At 41.2% G+C, this 23,779-nt stretch overlaps 1 protein-coding gene across 1 annotated transcript in view; it reads left to right on the top strand.

The window, feature by feature from the left end:
* Window positions 1-23,126, top strand: part of LOC110521187 (anoctamin-9) — a 39,462-nt gene extending 16,336 nt beyond the window's left edge. The window contains exons 10-24 of the mRNA XM_036969251.2: window positions 6,555-6,615; window positions 7,302-7,384; window positions 7,585-7,689; window positions 13,850-14,014; window positions 14,149-14,185; window positions 14,554-14,665; window positions 15,790-15,847; window positions 15,994-16,091; window positions 16,422-16,618; window positions 17,142-17,294; window positions 20,195-20,342; window positions 20,844-20,966; window positions 21,303-21,396; window positions 21,612-21,724; window positions 22,148-23,126. Of these exons, the coding sequence (XP_036825146.1) occupies window positions 6,555-6,615; window positions 7,302-7,384; window positions 7,585-7,689; window positions 13,850-14,014; window positions 14,149-14,185; window positions 14,554-14,665; window positions 15,790-15,847; window positions 15,994-16,091; window positions 16,422-16,618; window positions 17,142-17,294; window positions 20,195-20,342; window positions 20,844-20,966; window positions 21,303-21,396; window positions 21,612-21,724; window positions 22,148-22,163 (1,563 nt within the window). The 3' untranslated portion in view covers window positions 22,164-23,126. The remainder of the gene's footprint in view (window positions 1-6,554; window positions 6,616-7,301; window positions 7,385-7,584; window positions 7,690-13,849; window positions 14,015-14,148; window positions 14,186-14,553; window positions 14,666-15,789; window positions 15,848-15,993; window positions 16,092-16,421; window positions 16,619-17,141; window positions 17,295-20,194; window positions 20,343-20,843; window positions 20,967-21,302; window positions 21,397-21,611; window positions 21,725-22,147) is intronic.
* The last annotated feature ends 653 nt before the right edge of the window (window positions 23,127-23,779 follow it).

The following is a 23,779-nucleotide window of genomic DNA, read 5'->3' as shown; positions in this document are numbered from 1 at the left end:
ACCGTGGTACAGTCACGCTGCCAACAGCCCGTTCCATCTCATCCCAATGATACTCTATTGGGTTTGGTCAGCAACAATGTTCAGATACGCTGTGGCATTCAATCGTTGCTTATCTGGTATCAAGGGACCTAACGTGCTCCAGGAAAACATTCCCCTCACCAGTACACCACCACCACTACCAGCCTGTACCGTTGACATCAGGCAGGACGGGTCCATGGACTCATGCTGCTTATGCCAAATACTGACTCTGTCATCAGGAACTGGGATTTGTCGGACCAGGCTATGTTTTTTCCACTCCTAAATTGTCCAGTGTTGGTGATGTCGTGCCCACTAGAGACACTTCTTCTTCTTGTTTTTAGCTGATAGGAGTGGAACCTGCTGTGGTTGTCTGCTGTAATAACCATCCGTGACAAAGATCGACAAGTTGTGCGCTCCGAGATGCCGTTCTGCACACCACTGTTGTACTGCACTGTTATTTGTCTGTTTGTGCCTGTTAGCTTGCCATTCTCCTTCGACCTCTCGTCAACGAGCTGTTTTCGCCCACAGGACTGGTACTGATTGGATGTTGTTTTTTGTTGGTCGTGCCATTCTTGGTAAACCCTAGACACTGTCGGGCGTGAAAAGCCCAGGAGGGCAGCAGTTTCTGAGATACTGGAACCGGTGCACCTGGCACCGACGATCAGACCACGCTCAAAGTCGCTTAGGTCACTAGTTTTGCCCATTCTACTGTTTCAATACAACAGTAACTGAATGTCTTGATGCCTGTCTGCCTGCTTTATATACAGTAGCAAGCCACAGCCACGTGGCTCACTGTCTGTAAGATCGATCCATTTTACAGGAGCTAGAGCAATGTTGAAATGTTGGAAAAACGTACAAAGAAAAATGTAAAAACTCAACTGAAAGATGTTGACAGGGTTTATCTGAAACTAAGTGGTTTTAGCACAGTGGATAAGAATTCTGTGGTTACACAATACATCAGGCTGTGAACTAACAGGCAGACTACTGCATTATACTATTACTACTACTGCGTTATACTATTTCTACTACTGCAGTATAGTATTTCTACTACTGCATTATACTATTACTACTACTGCGTTATACTATTTCTACTACTGCAGTATAGTATTACTACTACTGCATTATACTATTACTACTACTGCATTATACTATTACTACTACTGCATTATACTATTACTACTACTGCAGTATAGTATTACTACTACTGCATTATACTATTACTACTACTGCGTTATACTATTTCTACTACTGCAGTATAGTATTACTACTACTGCATTATACTATTACTACTACTGCGTTATACTATTTCTACTACTGCAGTATAGTATTACTACTACTGTGTTATACTATTACTACTACTGCATTATACTATTACTACTACTGCGTTATACTATTTCTACTACTGCAGTATAGTATTACTACTACTGTGTTATACTATTACTACTACTGCATTATACTATTACTACTACTGCATTATACTATTACTACTACTGCAGTATAGTATTACTACTACAGCGTTATACTATTATTACTACTGTGTTATACTATTACTACTACTGCATTATACTATTACTACTACTGCAGTATAGTATTACTACTACTGCGTTATACTATTATTACTACTGTGTTATACTATTACTACTACTGCATTATACTATTATTACTACTGCAGTATAGTATTACTACTACTGCAGTATAGTATTACTACTACTGCGTTATACTATTATTACTACTGTGTTATACTATTACTACTACTGCATTATACTATTATTACTACTGCAGTATAGTATTACTACTACTGCAGTATAGTATTACTACTACTGCAGTATAGTATTACTACTACTGCATTATACTATTTCTACTACTGCAGTATAGTATTACTACTACTGTGTTATACTATTACTACTACTGCATTATACTATTACTACTACTGTGTTATACTATTACTACTACTGCAGTATAGTATTACTACTACTGCGTTATACTATTATTACTACTGTGTTATACTATTACTACTCAAATCAAATCAAATCAAATCACATTTTATTTGTCACATACACATGGTTAGCAGATGTTAATGCGAGTGTAGCGAAATGCTTGTGCTTCTAGTTCCGACAATGCAGTAATAACAAGTAATCTAACTAACAATTCCAAAACTACTGTCTTGTACACAGTGTAAGGGGATAAAGAATATGTACATAAGGATATATGAATGAGTGATGGTACCGAGCAGCATAGGCAAGATACAGTAGATGGTATCGGGTACAGTATGTACAAATGAGATGAGTATGTAAACAAAGTGGCATAGTATAGTATAAAGTGGCTAGTGATACATGTATTACATAAGGATACCGTCGATGATATAGAGTACAGTATATACGTATGCATATGAGATGAATAATGTAGGGTAAGTAACATTTATATAAGGTAGCATTGTTTAAAGTGGCTAGTGATATATTTACATAATTTCCCATCAATTCCCATTATTAAAGTGGCTGGAGTTGAGTCAGTGTCAGTGTGTTGGCAGCAGCCACTCAGTGTTAGTGGTGGCTGTTTAACAGTCTGATGGCCTTGAGATAGAAGCTGTTTTTCAGTCTCTCGGTCCCAGCTTTGATGCACCTGTACTGACCTCGCCTTCTGGATGATAGCGGGGTGAACAGGCAGTGGCTCGGGTGGTTGATGTCCTTGATGATCTTTATGGCCTTCCTGTGACATCGGGTGGTGTAGGTGTCCTGGAGGGCAGGTAGTTTGCTACATTATACTATTATTACTACTGCAGTATAGTATTACTACTACTGCATTATAGTATTACTACTACTGCGTTATACTATTACTACTACTGCATTATACTATTATTACTACTGCAGTATAGTATTACTACTACTGCAGTATAGTATTACTACTACTGCAGTATAGTATTACTACTACTGTGTTATACTATTACTACTACTGCATTATACTATTACTACTACTGTGTTATACTATTACTACTACTGCAGTATAGTATTACTACTACTGCATTATACTATTACTACTACTGCAGTATAGTACTTTCAGAAATTACTTGTCTGAGGCCTTTCAGAGTTGGGGTGTTGGGCATGAGCTCATCAAACACCTCCTCAGACTCTGTTCTCACGTACAGGTATACTCTGTTGCTTCTCCCATCTGGCCTGCTTGTTTAGTGGTGGGCTACCACCACTCTGGTCCACTCTATCATCTATAGTCTCTTCAGGGAGGTAGTCTCTTCAGGGCCGTACGCATTCCCCTCTGTAGTGCCTTGCGGTCGGGAGCCCAACAGTTTCCATACCAGGCAGTGATGCAACCAGTCAGGATGCTCTCGATGGTGCAGCTGTAGAACCTTTTGAGGATCTGAGGACCCATGCCAAATCTTTTCAGTCTGCTGAGGGGGAATAGGCTTTGTCGTGCCCTCTACACGACTGTCTTAGTGTGTTTGGACCATGAGAGTTTGTTGGTGATGTGGACACCAAGCAACTTGAAGCTCTCAACCTGCTCCACTACAGCCCCGTCGATGAGAATGCTCGGTCCTCCTTTTCCTGTAGTTCACAATCATCTCCTTTGTCTTGATCACGTTGAGGGAGAGGTTGTTGTCCTGGCACCACATGGCCAGGTCTCTGACCTCCTCCCTATATGCTGTCTCGTCGTTGTCGGTGACCAGGCCTACCACTGTTGTGTCGTCTGCAAACTTGATGGTGTTGGAGTCGTGTCTGGCCATGCAGTCATGAGTGAACAGGGAGTACAGGAGGGGACTGAGCACGCACCCCTGAGGGGCCCCCGTGTTGAGGATCAGTGTTGCGGATGTGATGTTACCTACCCTCACCACTTGGGGGCGGCCCGTCAGGAAGTCCAGGATCCATTTGCAGAGGGAGGTGTTTAGTCCCAGGGTCCTTAGCTTAGTGATGAGCTTTGAGGGCACTATGGTGTTGAACGCTGAGCTGAAGTCAACGAACAGCATTCTCACATAGGCGTTCCTTTTGTCCAGGTGGGAAAGGGCAGTGTGGAGTGCAATAGAGATTTCATCATCTGTGGTTCTGTTAGGGTGGGTCAAATTGGAGCGGGTCTATTTTATTTTTGAAAGCTTATTACCATGTGATTACAGAGGAAACGACATGTCAGATTCATGTGGAAAGTATTAGCCCGTTCAGCAGAAACCACAATATTTAAATACAGTAACCTCCAAAGGTATTGCCGCCCTTCACAAAGATGAGCAAAAATGAGTGGGTGAAATAAATGCTACAAATACTAAGCTACAGTGCCTTGCGAAAGTATTCGGCCCCCTTGAACTTTGTGACCTTTTGCCACATTTCAGGCTTCAAACATAAAGATATAAAACTGTATTTTTTTGTGAAGAATCAACAACAAGTGGGACACAATCATGAAGTGGAACGACATTTATTGGATATTTCAAACTTTTTTAACAAATCAAAAACTGAAAAATTGGGCGTGCAAAATTATTCAGCCCCCTTAAGTTAATACTTTGTAGCGCCACCTTTTGCTGCGATTACAGCTGTAAGTCGCTTGGGGTATGTCTCTATTAGTTTTGCACATCGAGAGACTGACATTTTTTCCCATTCCTCCTTGCAAAACAGCTCGAGCTCAGTGAGGTTGGATGGAGAGCATTTGTGAACAGCAGTTTTCAGTTCTTTCCACAGATTCTCGATTGGATTCAGGTCTGGACTTTGACTTGGCCATTCTAACACCTGGATATGTTTATTTTTGAACCATTCCATTGTAGATTTTGCTTTATGTTTTGGATCATTGTCTTGTTGGAAGACAAATCTCCGTCCCAGTCTCAGGTCTTTTGCAGACTCCATCTCCTGAAAGTAAAGCGGCTGAATAATTTGGGAAGATGGATGGAGCCAAATACAGGACCATTCTGGAAGAAAACCTGATGGAGTCTGCAAAAGACCTGAGACTGGGACGGAGATTTGTCTTCCAACAAGACAATGATCCAAAACATAAAGCAAAATCTACAATGGAATGGTTCAAAAATAAACATATCCAGGTGTTAGAATGGCCAAGTCAAAGTCCAGACCTGAATCCAATCGAGAATCTGTGGAAAGAACTGAAAACTGCTGTTCACAAATGCTCTCCATCCAACCTCACTGAGCTCGAGCTGTTTTGCAAGGAGGAATGGGAAAAAATGTCAGTCTCTCGATGTGCAAAACTAATAGAGACATACCCCAAGCGACTTACAGCTGTAATCGCAGCAAAAGGTGGCGCTACAAAGTATTAACTTAAGGGGGCTGAATAATTTTGCACGCCCAATTTTTCAGTTTTTGATTTGTTAAAAAAGTTTGAAATATCCAATAAATGTCGTTCCACTTCATGATTGTGTCCCACTTGTTGTTGATTCTTCACAAAAAAATACAGTTTTATATCTTTATGTTTGAAGCCTGAAATGTGGCAAAAGGTCGCAAAGTTCAAGGGGGCCGAATACTTTCGCAAGGCACTGTATATTGTATGCTCCAAATATTTTCAAGATTATACTCTTTTGTACTAATACAATTGCTCGGGCAAAATATATTTTGTTAAACAAGTAATAGAAACAATTTCTCAAAAGGATAGGTAAAACATTTTTTATTGATACTCATGTCTTCAATACTTGCAAGGATAACGACACTGAGCTTTTTTTCGAGATTTAAAAAAAAAATGAGATTGGAGACGTGACGACCCTCCCACTCTGTCTGCCGTATTTTTTTCTTTCACATTGTGAGAGGGATCTTAGACATAATCTTTCCAGAGGCTGGATTCCCTTCGGCTTGTGCTTATGGACTGACTGCCTTTTCAAACCCTCATGTTTTCAATGGGCTTCAAGTCCGAAGACTGACATGGCCATTGCAAAATGTTCTTTATAGATTTTTGATGTGTGCTTGGGGGCTTTTGTCTTTGCTGGAAGATCCACTTGCGGCCAAAAGTTTCAGCCTACTGGAAGAGGCAAGTAGGTTTTTTTGGCTAAAATGTCCTTGGTGCTTGGTAGAGTTCATGATGACGTTGACCAGTGGAAGCAACAACAACAACAACAACAGCAACAAAGTGCAACAGCAACAACAACAACAACAGCAACAGCAACAACAGCAACAGCAACAACAGCAACAGCAACAACAGCAACAGCAACAACAGCAACAGCAACAACAGCAACAGCAACAACAGCAACAACAACAACAACAACAGCAACAGCAACAACAGCAACAGCAACAACAACAACAACAGCAACAACAGCAACAGCAACAACAGCAACAGCAACAACAGCAACAGCAACAACAGCAACAACAGCAACAGCAACAGCAACAACAGCAACAACAACAACAACAACAGCAACAACAACAGCAACAACAACAACAACAACATTAAATCAAATATTCACCGCCATATTTTGACAGTAGGTATGAGGTCGTGTGTTTCTGTCTATGCATCCTTCTTTCGACACCAAACCCACAACTGGTGTGCGTGTGTACACTACAAGAAATATGTGTTGTGGAGCTGGTTTCTAACAAGTGTGGTCTCTTTCTCTACAGGTCAGCATCCTATTTGACAACGAGGGGACGGTTATGTTTGCTATGTTCATGGCAGTATGGAGTGAGTCTATACCTAGTATTACCTTAAATATATGCCTGCTATGTTCATGGCAGTATGGGGTGAGTCCTATATACTCCAGTAGTTCCCAAAAGACATGTTATATTTTCAGTGCTGAGAAAGCCCCAGATGTAGGATCTCAATTTGACCTGTATTGTTGCAACTAAATAATCTTGCAGCAAAAAAGGATTTTAAACGTTAAGTCAATAATGTTGCTTGATCTGTGGTTCGGGTCAAAATGAAGTTACATGAAAAGTGGAATACTGTTAATATAACCATGTGTTAGTGTGGGTTTTCATTGCATTTATGTAAATGACGAAGCTCATCTGCATTTCTCATCTGAAAATTCCCAGCAACAAATTAAGATCCTACACCTGTACTAATAGGAATAATTGGTTACCAGTTTGTTTCTGCTCTCTTGCTAAACTCTTGTAATTGTCTTGACGTTCGGTGTGACAATGAGTGACAAGGTGTTGGCCAGATAGCAGACACAGATCTGGGACCAGGCTAGGATGATTCTATCAATGTCTTTAAAATATCTCCCATGTTGTTGTTTTTATGCTATAATGGGATAGTCTTGCATACAGTAGTACCTTACAGATATGTTATTATGGGGTAGTCTTGCATACCTTACAGATATGTTGTGGTTTTAGCGCTGAGATACAGTACTGCTGTCGTTGTTTCTCCAGCCACCTTGTTCCTGGAGTTCTGGAAACGACACAGAGCCTCCTATACATGTGAATGGAAGGTGTTCGACTGGTGTGAGGAGGAGGTATGGTCCCACTAAACACATTCTCTTTTTGGTCAACTTTTGTTTTCTGATCTTAAAAAAATTTATAAAAAGATCAGATAAAATAAAAAAAATAAAAATAGGTATAGCTATCTGTATATGTCCTGACCGAACCCTTTGGAATAGGGCCCTGTGAAACTGGTGGGGGGTGTTATAATAACCCTATGTTCCCCTATCTGTAGGAGGAGCTGATCCTGGACATAGTGAACGATGCAGAATGTGCGCCTAAGGAACACAAGCACTCCTACCTACGCAGCACCCTGGTCCTCATCCTGGTCACTCTTATAGTGAGTGCATATTATTATTTATTTTTTTTTACAAACGGCCTGTTTGAAACCAGTTTGAAAGGCACATCTGGCCCACAACTTATGGTCTGAAGATGAATCTGGCTTCATCTCAAGACAGCTCCTTATAGGGACAGTTCTGAGCAGTGTCAAGACAGCTCCTTATAGAGACAGTTCTGAGCAGTGTCAAGACAGCTCCTTATAGAGACAGTTCTGAGCAGTATCAAGACAGCTCCTTATAGAGACAGTTCTGAGCAGTATTGGGACAGTTCTGAGCAGTATCAAGACAACTCCTTATTGAGACAGTTCTGAGCAGTATTGGGACAGTTCTGAGCAGTATCAAGACACCTCCTTATAGGGACAGTTCTGAGCAGTATCAAGACAGCTCCTTATAGAGACAGTTCTGAGCAGTATTGGGACAGTTCTGAGCAGTATCAAGACAGCTCCGTACAGGGACAGTTCTGAGCAGTATCAAGACAGCTCCTTATAGAGACAGTTCTGAGCAGTATAAAGACAGCTCCTTATAGAGACAGTTTTGAGCAGTATCAAGACAGCTCCTTATTGAGACAGTTCTGAGCAGTATCAAGACAGCTCCTTATAGGGACAGTTCTGAGCAGTATCAAGACAGCTCCTTATAGGGACAGTTCTGAGCAGTATCAAGACAGCTCCTTATAGAGACAGTTCTGAGCAGTATCAAGACAGCTCCTTATTGAGACAGTTCTGAGCAGTATCAAGACAGCTCCTTATAGGGACAGTTCTGAGCAGTATCAAGACAGCTCCTTATAGGGACAGTTCTAAGCAGTATTGGGACAGTTCTAAGCAGTATTGGGACAGTTCTGAGCAGTATCAAGACAGCTCCTTATAGGGACAGTTATGAGCAGTATTGGGACAGTTCTGAGCAGTATTGGGACAGTTTTGAGCAGTATAGGGACAGTTCTGAGCAGTATAGGGACAGTTCTGAGCAGTATTAGGACAGTTCTGAGCAGTATCAAGACAACTCCTTATAGGGACAGTTCTGAGCAGTATTGGGACAGTTCTGAGCAGTATTGGGACAGTTCTGAGCAGTATTGGGACAGTTCTGAGCAGTATCAAGACAACTCCTTATAGGGACAGTTCTGAGCAGTATTGGGACAGTTCTGAGCAGTATCAAGACAGCTCCTTACAGGGACAGTTCTGAGCAGTATCAAGACAGCTCCTTTTTGGGACAGTTCTGAGCAGTATTGGGACAGTTCTGAGCAGTAACAAGACAGCTTCTTACAGGGACAGTTCTGAGCAGTATCAAGACAGCTCCGTTTTGGGACAGTTCTGAGCAGTATCAAGACAGCTCCTTATTGGGACAGTTCTGAGCAGTATCAAGACAGCTCCGTACAGGGACAGTTCTGAGCAGTATCAAGACAGCTCCGTACAGGGAAAGTTCTGAGCAGTATCAAGACAACTCCTTACAGGGACAGTTCTGAGCAGTATCAAGACAGCTCCTTATAGGGACAGTTCTGAGCAGTATCAAGACAACTCCTTACAGGGACAGTTCTGAGCAGTATCAAGACAGCTCCTTATAGGGACAGTTCTGAGCAGTATAGGGACAGTTCTGAGCAGTATTGGGACAGTTCTGAGCAGTATCAAGACAGCTCCTTATAGGGACAGTTATGAGCAGTATTGGGACAGTTCTGAGCAGTATCAAGACAGCTCCTTATAGGGACAGTTCTGAGCAGTATTGGGACAGTTCTGAGCAGTATCAAGACAGCTCCGTACAGGGAAAGTTCTGAGCAGTATCAAGACAACTCCTTACAGGGACAGTTCTGAGCAGTATCAAGACAGCTCCTTATAGGGACAGTTCTGAGCAGTATAGGGACAGTTCTGAGCAGTATTGGGACAGTTCTGAGCAGTATCAAGACAGCTCCTTATAGGGACAGTTATGAGCAGTATTGGGACAGTTCTGAGCAGTATCAAGACAGCTCCTTATAGGGACAGTTCTGAGCAGTATCAAGACAACTCCTTACAGGGACAGTTCTGAGCAGTATCAAGACAGCTCCTTATAGGGACAGTTCTGAGCAGTATTGGGACAGTTCTGAGCAGTATTGGGACAGTTCTGAGCAGTATCAAGACAGCTCCTTATAGGGACAGTTATGAGCAGTATTGGGACAGTTCTGAGCAGTATCAAGACAGCTCCGTACAGGGAAAGTTCTGAGCAGTATCAAGACAACTCCTTACAGGGACAGTTCTGAGCAGTATCAAGACAGCTCCTTATAGGGACAGTTCTGAGCAGTATTGGGACAGTTCTGAGCAGTATTGGGACAGTTCTGAGCAGTATCAAGACAGCTCCTTATAGGGACAGTTCTGAGCAGTATCAAGACAGCTCCTTATAGAGACAGTTCTGAGCAGTATCAAGACAGCTCCTTATAGAGACAGTTCTGAGCAGTATCAAGACAGCTCCTTATTGAGACAGTTCTGAGCAGTATCAAGACAGCTCCTTATAGGGACAGTTCTGAGCAGTATCAAGACAGCTCCTTATAGGGACAGTTCTAAGCAGTATTGGGACAGTTCTAAGCAGTATTGGGACAGTTCTGAGCAGTATCAAGACAGCTCCTTATAGGGACAGTTATGAGCAGTATTGGGACAGTTCTGAGCAGTATTGGGACAGTTTTGAGCAGTATAGGGACAGTTCTGAGCAGTATAGGGACAGTTCTGAGCAGTATTAGGACAGTTCTGAGCAGTATCAAGACAACTCCTTATAGGGACAGTTCTGAGCAGTATTGGGACAGTTCTGAGCAGTATTGGGACAGTTCTGAGCAGTATTGGGACAGTTCTGAGCAGTATCAAGACAACTCCTTATAGGGACAGTTCTGAGCAGTATTGGGACAGTTCTGAGCAGTATCAAGACAGCTCCTTACAGGGACAGTTCTGAGCAGTATCAAGACAGCTCCTTTTTGGGACAGTTCTGAGCAGTATTGGGACAGTTCTGAGCAGTAACAAGACAGCTTCTTACAGGGACAGTTCTGAGCAGTATCAAGACAGCTCCGTTTTGGGACAGTTCTGAGCAGTATCAAGACAGCTCCTTATTGGGACAGTTCTGAGCAGTATCAAGACAGCTCCGTACAGGGACAGTTCTGAGCAGTATCAAGACAGCTCCGTACAGGGAAAGTTCTGAGCAGTATCAAGACAACTCCTTACAGGGACAGTTCTGAGCAGTATCAAGACAGCTCCTTATAGGGACAGTTCTGAGCAGTATTGGGACAGTTCTGAGCAGTATTGGGACAGTTCTGAGCAGTATCAAGACAGCTCCTTATAGGGACAGTTATGAGCAGTATTGGGACAGTTCTGAGCAGTATCAAGACAGCTCCGTACAGGGAAAGTTCTGAGCAGTATCAAGACAACTCCTTACAGGGACAGTTCTGAGCAGTATCAAGACAGCTCCTTATAGGGACAGTTCTGAGCAGTATTGGGACAGTTCTGAGCAGTATTGGGACAGTTCTGAGCAGTATCAAGACAGCTCCTTATAGGGACAGTTATGAGCAGTATTGGGACAGTTCTGAGCAGTATCAAGACAGCTCCTTATAGGGACAGTTCTGAGCAGTATCAAGACAACTCCTTACAGGGACAGTTCTGAGCAGTATCAAGACAGCTCCTTATAGGGACAGTTCTGAGCAGTATTGGGACAGTTCTGAGCAGTATTGGGACAGTTCTGAGCAGTATCAAGACAGCTCCTTATAGGGACAGTTATGAGCAGTATTGGGACAGTTCTGAGCAGTATCAAGACAGCTCCGTACAGGGAAAGTTCTGAGCAGTATCAAGACAACTCCTTACAGGGACAGTTCTGAGCAGTATCAAGACAGCTCCTTATAGGGACAGTTCTGAGCAGTATTGGGACAGTTCTGAGCAGTATTGGGACAGTTCTGAGCAGTATCAAGACAGCTCCTTATAGGGACAGTTATGAGCAGTATTGAGACAGTTCTGAGCAGTATCAAGACAGCTCCTTATAGGGACAGTTCTGAGCAGTATTGGGACAGTTCTGAGCAGTATTGGGACAGTTCTGAGCAGTATCAAGACAGCTCCTTATAGGGACAGTTATGAGCAGTATTGGGACAGTTCTGAGCAGTATCAAGACAGCTCCTTATAGGGACAGTTCTGAGCAGTATCAAGACAACTCCTTACAGGGACAGTTCTGAGCAGTATCAAGACAGCTCCTTATAGGGACAGTTCTGAGCAGTATTGGGACAGTTCTGAGCAGTATTGGGACAGTTCTGAGCAGTATCAAGACAGCTTCTTATAGGGACAGTTATGAGCAGTATTGGGACAGTTCTGAGCAGTATCAAGACAGCTCCGTACAGGGAAAGTTCTGAGCAGTATCAAGACAACTCCTTACAGGGACAGTTCTGAGCAGTATCAAGACAGCTCCTTATAGGGAAAGTTCTGAGCAGTATTGGGACAGTTCTGAGCAGTATTGGGACAGTTCTGAGCAGTATCAAGACAGCTCCTTATAGGGACAGTTATGAGCAGTATTGAGACAGTTCTGAGCAGTATCAAGACAGCTCCTTATAGGGACAGTTCTGAGCAGTATCAAGACAGCTCCTTATAGGGACAGTTCTGAGCAGTATTGGGACAGTTCTGAGCAGTATTGGGACAGTTCTGAGCAGTATCAAGACAGCTCCTTATAGGGACAGTTATGAGCAGTATTGGGACAGTTCTGAGCAGTATTGGGACAGTTTTGAGCAGTATAGGGACAGTTCTGAGCAGTATAGGGACAGTTCTGAGCAGTATTAGGACAGTTCTGAGCAGTATCAAGACAACTCCTTATAGGGACAGTTCTGAGCAGTATTGGGACAGTTCTGAGCAGTATTGGGACAGTTCTGAGCAGTATTGGGACAGTTCTGAGCAGTATCAAGACAACTCCTTATAGGGACAGTTCTGAGCAGTATTGGGACAGTTCTGAGCAGTATCAAGACAGCTCCTTACAGTGACAGTTCTGAGCAGTATCAAGACAGCTCCTTTTTGGGACAGTTCTGAGCAGTATTGGGACAGTTCTGAGCAGTAACAAGACAGCTTCTTACAGGGACAGTTCTGAGCAGTATCAAGACAGCTCCGTTTTGGGACAGTTCTGAGCAGTATCAAGACAGCTCCGTACAGGGACAGTTCTGAGCAGTATCAAGACAGCTCCGTACAGGGAAAGTTCTGAGCAGTATCAAGATAACTCCTTACAAGGACAGTTCTGAGCAGTATCAAGACAGCTCCTTTTTGGGACAGTTCTGAGCAGTATTGGGACAGTTCTGAGCAGTATCAAGACAGCTCCTTTTTGGGACAGTTCTGAGCAGTATTGGGACAGTTCTGAGCAGTATCAAGACAGCTTCTTACAGGGACAGTTCTGAGCAGTATCAAGACAGCTCCTTTTTGGGACAGTTCTCAGCAGTATTGGGACAGTTCTGAGCAGTATCAAGACAGCTCCTTTTTGGGACAGTTCTGAGCAGTATTGGGACAGTTCTGAGCAGTATCAAGACAGCTTCTTATAGGGACAGTTCTGAGCAGTATCAAGACAACTCCTTATAGGGACAGTTCTGAACAGTATCAAGACACCTCCTTATAGGGACAGTTCTGAGCAGTATCAAGACACCTCCTTATAGGGACAGTTCTGAGCAGTATCAAGACAGCTCCTTATAGAGACAGTTCTGAGCAGTATAGGGACAGTTCTGAGCAGTATCAAGACAGCTCCTTTTTGGGACAGTTCTGAGCAGTATTGGGACAGTTCTGAGCAGTATCAAGACAGCTTCTTATAGGGACAGTTCTGAGCAGTATCAAGACAACGCCTTATAGGGACAGTTCTGAACAGTATCAAGACACCTCCTTATAGGGACAGTTCTGAGCAGTATCAAGACACCTCCTTATAGGGACAGTTCTGAGCAGTATCAAGACAGCTCCTTATAGAGACAGTTCTGAGCAGTATAGGGACAGTTCTGAGCAGTATCAAGACACCTCCTTATAGGGACAGTTCTGAGCAGTATCAAGACACCTCCTTATAGGGACAGTTCTGAACAGTATCAAGACAGCTCCTTATAGGGACAGTTCTGAACAGTATCAAGACAGCTCCGTACAGGGACAGTTCTGAGCAGTATCAAGACAGCTCCGTACAGGCAACAGTTCTGAGCAGTATTTCCTAAAGAGAATGTCTTCATAGCTGCTGCTGATCATCGGCCTGGCCCATGCCCTGGTGGTGTTCCGGGTGGTTGCCACTGTGATGTTGGCTGAAGGATCATGGGAGTTCCTGAGTGACCACTCCAACACGGCCGCTGTGATACTAGGAGCAGTGCTACACTACTTCACCATCACCATCATGACACGGGTACGCACTGTGTGTGTGTGTGTGTGTGTGTGTACGGATTGATCAGTTGAGTGTGGCCCCATGGCTATTTCCCTGTCTGTAATCCTGCTAGTAATTTTACCCTTTATCTGACTGTATTCTTCTTCTTCTTGTAGGTCAACAGGATTGTGTCGCTGAAACTCTGCGACATCGGTTGGTGACATTTTACATGATTCAAAGGACTTTTCAGTTCGCGGGGAGTTTTTGTGATTATTTGCGTGCAAAAAAAAAAGGCTTGATTTGCTGCGGAATTCGGATATTTTAATGATCTGATGGAGGGAAAAGGTTTGTTGACGTGTGGCTTGATTGAATCATATTATGCGGAAATAGTTCAGTGATTTGTCAAATTTGCAAACCTCGCATAATATGCGGGGAATTGTTGGTTTTGCGAAACATTTTGCGATCACAGAATCGCAAGAATCCTGGAGGGTGGGACTGCCTTTTTGGATAGTTACTTTGTAGACTGTCATCTTGTGGTGTAGTTGAGATTTATAAGTGTTCACATTTGGTTTGTCTTTCAGAGGAGAATCAGTCGTTTGCTGCCTCTGAGAGAAGCTTCACCGTCAAGATGTTTACCTTCCAGTTCTTCACCCTCTTCTCCTCTCTCTTCTACGTTGCCTTCTTCCTGGGCAGGTGAGATCTCCACAGTCTAATCATCTGGTATGATGAAGAGTGTTTGATGAACGTAGAGAAGAGACAGAAACAGCCTGAGAGGTTTGAGTTCCATTACATTGTTTGTGGAGCATCCTAAAGATCAACGGTGTACTGGAGTTTCTTCCTTTTTGTTGATCAGATTTCACTCCCCGAGCAGCTGAATAAAACTATAGGTGTGCATATAACACTTTGTCAATAGAGTTAAGAGTAGTGACATGTTGGATGACGTTAAGAGTAGTGACATGTTGGACGGAGTTAAGAGTAGTGACATGTTGGACGATGTTAAGAGTAGTGACATGTTGGACGGAGTTAAGAGTAGTGACATGTTGGACGATGTTAAGAGTAGTGACATGTTGGTTGAAGTTAAGAGTAGTTGGATGTTGGACGACGTTAAGAGTAGTGACATGTTGGATGAAGTTAAGAGTAGTTGGATGTTGGACGACGTTAAGAGTAGTGACATGTTGGATGAAGTTAAGAGTAGTTGGATGTTGGACGACGTTAAGAGTAGTGACATGTTGGATGAAGTTAAGAGTAGTTGGATGTTGGACGACGTTAAGAGTAGTGACATGTTGGATGAAGTTAAGAGTAGTTGGATGTTGGACGACGTTAAGAGTAGTGACATGTTGGATGAAGTTAAGAGTAGTTGGATGTTGGACGACGTTAAGAGTAGTGACATGTTGGATGAAGTTAAGAGTAGTTGGATGTTGGACGATGTTAAGAGTAGTGACATGTTGGACGATGTTAAGAGTAGAGACTTGGACGAAGTTAAGAGTAGTGACATGTTGGACGAAGTTAAGAGTAGTGACATGTTGGACGGAGTTAAGAGTAGTTGGATGAAGTTAAGAGTAGTGACATGTTGGATGAAGTTAAGAGTAGTGATATGTTGGACGGAGTTAAGAGTAGTTGGATGAAGTTAAGAGTAGTGACATGTTGGATGAAGTTAAGAGTAGTGATATGTTGGACGATGTTAAGAGTAGAGACTTGGATGAAGTTAAGAGTAGTGACATGTTGGACGATGTTAAGAGTAGAGACTTGGATGAAGTTAAGAGTAGTGACATGTTGGACGGAGTTAAGAGTAGTGACATGTTGGTTGCTCTTCTCAGGATAAATGGACACCCAGGTGGCTACGTGCGGATAGCAGGGAAGTGGAGGTTGGAGGAGGTGAGGGATCCTGAAACATTTCTAACAATTTGATTATCCTTCACAAATACGGTTGAAATGGGAGTGGAAATTTACCTGATGCTAGCTAAATGCTGTATGTTGTTCCTGTCTCGTCTCCGTGTCGTACCCGTGTCGTCCTCGTGCAGTGCCACCCCAGTGGCTGCCTCACAGACCTTTTCATCCAGATGGCCATCATTATGGTTCTGAAACAAACCATCAGCAACGTCTTTGAGTTCGGAGGCCCGTAAGTCCACATCAACACAAGTACATTGCTTAGTTCTGAGGCCCATAGGTCCACATCAACACAAGTACATCGCTGCAGTGTATGTTGATGAGGGAAAGTTGATTTACATATCTTACTGTTATGAACAGATTTGGGTTAGACATGAATGAAACAGGACATACATAAAGTTAGTGCTAAGACCAAGGATCTAAGGGCTGCTTCCAAGAGAAGTGTGTGGTCAGGGGTTGGCATAGCTCCCACTAAACCAGACCAGGACCCTATACTGATTGGTCTGTCCAATTGGAGTGCCCAGGTCCATCATTCAGAGCTGTTTCCTGTCTCTGTGTACAGCTGGTTCAACAGGTGGCTAAAGAGGCGGAGGACTAAGAAGCTACAGAGGAAGTGTCCCCACTGCTACAAGAAGGCAGACCAACAGACCAATCGGTGGGAAGAGCTGTGTGAGATCTGCAAGCTCAGTGATTGGCTAAGAAACTACCGTCTCAACGACGTGAACTCTTTCAGCCTCTTCAATGAGTTCCTGGAGATGGGTATGTCACAGATGACCAGGGCAAGGGGTCAGGGTTCAGCCTATTGAGAGGTTATGTTCTAATATCCACACTAGCATAACGTATATAATGATATACCATTTAGCAGACTCTTTTATCAAAAGAGTCTTAGTCTTACATTGTTCGTATGGGTGGTCCCGGGAATCAAACCCACCAACTTGGCGTTGCCATGCTCTCTACCAAATGACCTTAACAGGACCGCTCAGAATGCATGAGTCGGTGAGTGGAAAAGTTCCACCCATATCGTTCAACACAACACACTCAAGTAGCACCATCAATACCACTGACGCAGAAAAGCCAAGGTATTTCACAGGAAACTGCGCTCCTCCTTGGTCTCAGGAAGTCAATAGTGATGCTTTCTGCTCCACATGCCCAATACATTGCTTCACTGTAAGTGGTGTGTTTAGTGTGAATATTGGACCAGAGGCCATATGCTTTGTGGGTACATGTCATTGAAGTCCTAGTTAGTTTGAGACTAAATGTTATTGTTTTGTTCCCTCCCCAGTCCTCCAGTTCAGTTTCACCACCATCTTTGTGGCTGCGTTCCCCTTGGCTCCCCTGCTGGCCTTAATCAACAACATCATAGAGATACGGCTCGACGCCATCAAGATGGTCAGTTTGGAGCGCAGGATGGTACCCAAGAAGACCAACGACATCGGTGAGAAACAGAACGTTTATGAACGAGGTCTTCACAGTGTACATCAGACAATCTGGTTAACTATAAACGAGGTCTTCACAGTGTACATCTGATAATCTGGTTAAATGTAAACGAGGTCTTCACAGTGTACATCTGATAATCTGGTTAAATGTAAACGAGGTCTTCGTAGTGTACATCTGATAATCTGGTTAAATGTAAACGAGGTCTTCGCAGTGTATATCTGATAATCTGGTTAAATATAAACGAGGTCTTCGCAGTGTATATCTGATAATCTGGTTAAATATAAACGAGGTCTTCACAGTGTACATCTGATAATCTGATTAAATATAAACGAGGTCTTCACAGTGTACATCTGATAATCTGGTTAAATATAAACAAGGTCTTCACAGTGTACATCTGATAATCTGGTTAAATATAAACGAGGTCTTCACAGTGTACATCTGATAATCTGGTTAAATGTAAACGAGGTCTTCACAGTGTACATCTGATAATCTGGTTAAATGTAAACGAGGTCTTCACAGTGTACATCTGATAATCTGGTTAAATATAAACGAGGTCTTCACAGTGTACATCTGATAATCTGGTTTAATGTAAACGAGGTCTTCACAGTGTACATCTGATAATCTGGTTAAATGTAAACGAGGTCTTCACAGTGTACATCTGATAATCTGATTAAATATAAACGAGGTCTTCGCAGTGTACATCTGATAATCTGATTTAAATATAAACGAGGTCTTCGCAGTGTACATCTGATAATCTGGTTAAATGTAAACGAGGTCTTCACAGTGTACATCTGATAATCTGGTTAAATATAAACGAGGTCTTCACAGTGTACATCTGATAATCTGGTTAAATATAAACGAGGTCTTCACAGTGTACATCTGATAATCTGGTTAAATGTAAACGAGGTCTTCACAGTGTACATCTGATAATCTGGTTAAATGTAAACGAGGTCTTCACAGTGTACATCTGATAATCTGGTTAAATGTAAACGAGGTCTTCACAGTGTACATCTGATAATCTGGTTAAATATAAACGAGGTCTTCACAGTGTACATCTGATAATCTGGTTAAATATAAACGAGGTCTTCACAGTGTACATCTGATAATCTGGTTAAATGTAAACGAGGTCTTCACAGTGTACATCTGATAATCTGGTTAAATATAAACGAGGTCTTCACAGTGTACATCTGATAATCTGGTTAAATGTAAACGAGGTCTTCACAGTGTACATCTGATAATCTGGTTAAATATAAACGAGGTCTTCACAGTGTACATCTGATAATCTGATTAAATGTAAACGAGGTCTTCACAGTGTACATCTGATAATCTGGTTAAATATAAACGAGGTCTTCACAGTGTACATCTGATAATCTGGTTAAATATAAACGAGGTCTTCGCAGTGTATATCTGATAATCTGGTTAAATATAAACGAGGTCTTCACAGTGTACATCTGATAATCTGGTTAAATATAAACGAGGTCTTCACAGTGTACATCTGATAATCTGGTTAAATGTAAACGAGGTCTTCACAGTGTACATCTGATAATCTGGTTAAATATAAACGAGGTCTTCACAGTGTACATCTGATAATCTGATTAAATGTAAACGAGGTCTTCACAGTGTACATCTGATAATCTGGTTAAATGTAAACGAGGTCTTCACAGTGTACATCTGATAATCTGGTTAAATGTAAACGAGGTCTTCACAGTGTACATCTGATAATCTGGTTAAATATAAACGAGGTCTTCACAGTGTACATCTGATAATCTGGTTAAATGTAAACGAGGTCTTCACAGTGTACATCTGATAATCTGGTTAAATATAAACGAGGTCTTCACAGTGTACATCTGATAATCTGATTAAATATAAACAAGGTCTTCACAGTGTACATCTGATAATCTGGTTAAATGTAAACGAGGTCTTCGCAGTGTACATCTGATAATCTGGTTAAATGTAAACGAGGTCTTCACAGTGTACATCTGATAATCTGGTTAAATGTAAACGAGGTCTTCGCAGTGTACATCTGATAATCTGGTTAAATGTAAACGAGGTCTTCACAGTGTACATCTGATAATCTGATTAAATATAAACGAGGTCTTCACAGTGTACTGAACATTTAAAAAAATGTTTTCATGAGCATTTGATCCATTTCCTTGTTAGCTTGGAAATGGCATATTTTTCTGTCATCTTGAACTATACGTTATAGCTATATAATACCATGACATGTATACAGGTATACTATATAATACCATGACATGTATACAGGTATACTATATAATACCATGACATGTATACAGGTATACTATATAATACCATGACATGTATACAGATATACTATATAATACCATGACATGTATACAGGTATACTATATAATACCATGACATGTATACAGGTATACTATATAATACCATGACATGTATACAGGTATACTATATAATACCATGACATGTATACAGGTATACTATATAATACCATGACATGTATACAGGTATACTATATAATACCATGACATGTATACAGGTATACTATATAATACCATGACATGTATACAGATATACTATATAATACCATGACATGTATACAGGTATACTATATAATACCATGACATGTATACAGGTATACTATATAATACCATGACATGTATACAGGTATACTATATAATACCATGACATGTATACAGGTATACTATATAATACCATGACATGTATACAGGTATACTATATAATACCATGACATGTATACAGATATACTATATAATACCATGACATGTATACAGGTATACTATATAATACCATGACATGTATACAGGTATACTATATAATACCATGACATGTATACAGGTATACTATATAATTTCACTTTGCACTGTATGTGTTGTCTTCTGCTTCTTACCTCAGGCGTATGGACAGATGTGTTGGAGGCTATCGGGGTGTTGGCAGTCATCGCCAACGGCCTGGTTATTGGGATATCTTCAGACTTCATCCCTCGCCTTGTATACCGCTACAGTTATGGACCGTGTGCCAATGGAACGGTCACGGACACGGAGTACGTCTGTCCATTCTGACTCGATGACTGCAGCGGCAGGGCTAGGGCTCCATTCCATTTCAATTCAGGAAGTCATCTGAAATTCAAATTTTCAATTCAAATGGAATTGCTGCCTTGCTATGTTGTTGTCTTAGCTCTCTCTTTATGTAGTGTTGTCTCTCTTTATGTAGTGTTGTCTCTCTTTATGTAGTGTTGTGTTGTCTCTCTTTATGTAGTATAGTGTTGTCTCTCTTTATGCAGTGTTGTCTCTGTTGTGATGTGTGTTTTGTCCTATATATTTTATTTTATTTTTAATTTTTAATCCCAGGCCCTCGTCCCCGCAGGAGGCCTTTTGGTAGGCCGTAATTTTAAATAAGAATTTGTTCTTAACTGACTTGCCTAGTTAAAGAAAGGTGTAAAAAAAAATCTATGGTAAATGTTGCCAGTTGTGTGAGCCCTTCAGGCTACATGTTAGCTAACAGTGACAGTATTTCTTTCTGTATATTATTTTTTGTCCTATAGTTGCATGGCCGGCTACATCAACAACAGCCTGTCCACAGTGTACATGAACGACCAGAGAATCTATAATGAGTTCTCACCGGACCAGATGGTGACGCCTAGCGGACAGAATGTCTCCTACTGCAGGTTCATACCCCTTTCCAGCCCTTAATCAGCACCGAAATGATGCTCATGTTGTCCGTTTTTAAAACAGGGATAGTCCAGAGGATTTATCAGTATTATTTCTAGAATTGATTGAAACAAGGAAAGAAAAGAAATATGCCTGAGTTGTCCCTTTTATACTAGGAAATGAATGATAATTTAAAAAAATATATTTTTATTTTTATTTGTTTGCATATATTTAGTACTTGTACTTGGTTAATTCCATTGATCCCTCCAAGGATTTTCCGCTTATTATTATTATTATTATTATTATTGATTTGGTATTTTGAATATCTGCGTTTTCTCTCTCTCTGTCGCCAGTTATAAAGATTATAGAAGTAATGAAGACTACAGCTTGACTCCTCAGTTCTGGCTCATTTTAGCTGTGCGCTTTGCTTTTGTCATCCTCTTTGAGGTAAGATAGAAATATTTAACTCGTTTTTTTTTTTTTTTACCATTTCTTGTCTCGACCCAGTAAAAATTGAGCGAAGTAACTTTGCCATTTATTTCATAGTTGAAACGTAGACATTTGTAAAAAAAAAATATATATATATATTATTTCCAATTGCGTATTATTAATTGAATAGTCATGTTTTCTTCCATCCCTGACCTCGTAATCTCTGCTTACAGCACGTGGTGGTCATATGTAAATTCATCACAGCCTGGTTTGTTCCCAGCGTTCCCTTGGATGTCAAGAATCAAAGGCTCTTTGATAAACTCAACAGGTTGAAGGAAGAGCTCAGGTAAGGTTTCAAAAGAGAGGGGGAATATTACTGGAAACGTTCAAAGTTTACCAGTAAACTGCCATAATTATGGTATCTTTCAAGGAATTTATGTGATCTATCACAAGACATTCTTTTGAGTACTTCACATTAACACAGGTGTCTGTAATAGTCTCTGGCCATTTCACATGTAAAATATATAAAAATAATTTAATAAGATGATTCTATCTGTGATATAATGATGATATATATATATACATCATTTTAATACACAATGTATACCTTATGAGGCCTTATAAATGTGCTTATAATGCATTCTGAAGAGGATATAGAGGAAGTCTTACCCTATATAACCTTTTGTCAAATTCAGCATTTGTTATCGCTAAATGTCTATTTCCCTCCTATGTTGTTCAAAATGAATGAATGTGCTTGTGGTTGTTACAGCTCATCGGAGGTATGACAACATCGCCACAGTGTTTGGAGAATTCTAATGTTGACATAGTGATGTCTGAAAAAACACATTGGACACGGTATCCGCTCAGATGTGACTGATTATCGGCACTGTTGGAGGACATGTTCGTGTGTGGAGAGGGAGAGGGAGGGGGAGAGGGAGAGAGAGAGAGAGAGAGGGAGGGAGAGGGAGCGCTTATCGCCTGGGTTTTATTGGTTTTCTATTTGTTGTTTTTTTGTTTTTTTGTGTCAGATGACGTCAGAGTGCTGGCCATGTGACCTCTGACCCTAGATATAGTTATTGTTTCTTATAAGAGAGAAAAATATAAAATATTGTCTAAATGGTAACAGACAACACTTCTAGATGTTATATATATTTATTTTATATTTCATGAAGTTGCACTATTTTTTTGTTTGCCGTTGTTAAATCATCTTGTTTACTGTTCAGTACAGGCAGTACAGGCAGGTCAGGCAGTACAGGCAGTACAGGCAGTACAGGCAGTACAGGCAGGTCAGGCAGTACAGGCAGTACAGGTAGTACAGGTAGTACAGGCAGTACAGGCAGTACAGGCATGCTGTGGCATGGTATGCAACGTAGTGATATGTTATGTTATAGTGAGATACTTATGTTTATCAACTGTGGACAGGAAATGTAATATATTTTTTTAAAGCACTGAGATGTGCTTCATGTTATGAGACATAACACATTCACTTTAACTTAACGAAAGAGACACCGTTGATATTAATATACGACCGAATGACCTACAGGGTAGCCTAGTGGTTAGAGCGTTGGGCCACTAACTGAAAGGTTACTAGATCAAATCTCTGAGATGACAAGGTAAAAAAAAAAACTGTAATTCTGCCCCTGAACAAGGAACCCTCTGTTCCCCGATAGGCTGTCATTGTAAATATGAATTTGTTCTTAACTGACTTGCCTAGTTAAATAAAGGTAAAATAAACATGTTAAATTAAACATCGCTTTGTACCTGGATGGATGGGGGGCCAAGTCATGTTAAGGACTGTAAACTCAGTCACATTACTTATTTTTTTTAATACAGTATATTCATCACTTCTGGTCAATGTAACTTGACAATTGTTCTAATTTAAAAACGATGTTCAGACTCGGCGTTCATTACGAGGACTGTTGTAAAAGGTAAGCAGATACAGTGCCTTGCGAAAGTATTCGGCCCCCTTGAACTTTGCGACCTTTTGCCACATTTCAGGCTTCAAACATAAAGATATAAAACTGTATTTTTTTGTGAAGAATCAACAACAAGTGGGACACAATCATGAAGTGGAACGACATTTATTGGATATTTCAAACTTTTTTAACAAATCAAAAACTGAAAAATTGGGCGTGCAAAATTATTCAGCCCCTTTACTTTCAGTGCAGCAAACTCTCTCCAGAAGTTCAGTGAGGATCTCTGAATGATCCAATGTTGACCTAAATGACTAATGATGATAAATACAATCCACCTGTGTGTAATCAAGTCTCCGTATAAATGCACCTGCACTGTGATAGTCTCAGAGGTCCGTTAAAAGCGCAGAGAGCATCATGAAGAACAAGGAACACACCAGGCAGGTCCGAGATACTGTTGTGAAGAAGTTTAAAGCCAGATTTAGGTG

This window comes from Oncorhynchus mykiss, chromosome 4, assembly GCF_057628025.1.
Source record: "Oncorhynchus mykiss isolate SJ-2025 chromosome 4, ASM5762802v1, whole genome shotgun sequence".
NCBI lineage: Eukaryota > Metazoa > Chordata > Actinopteri > Salmoniformes > Salmonidae > Oncorhynchus > Oncorhynchus mykiss.
The sequence above is the reverse complement of the archived record's forward strand: the minus strand, read 5'-3'. Positions and strand labels throughout refer to the sequence as shown.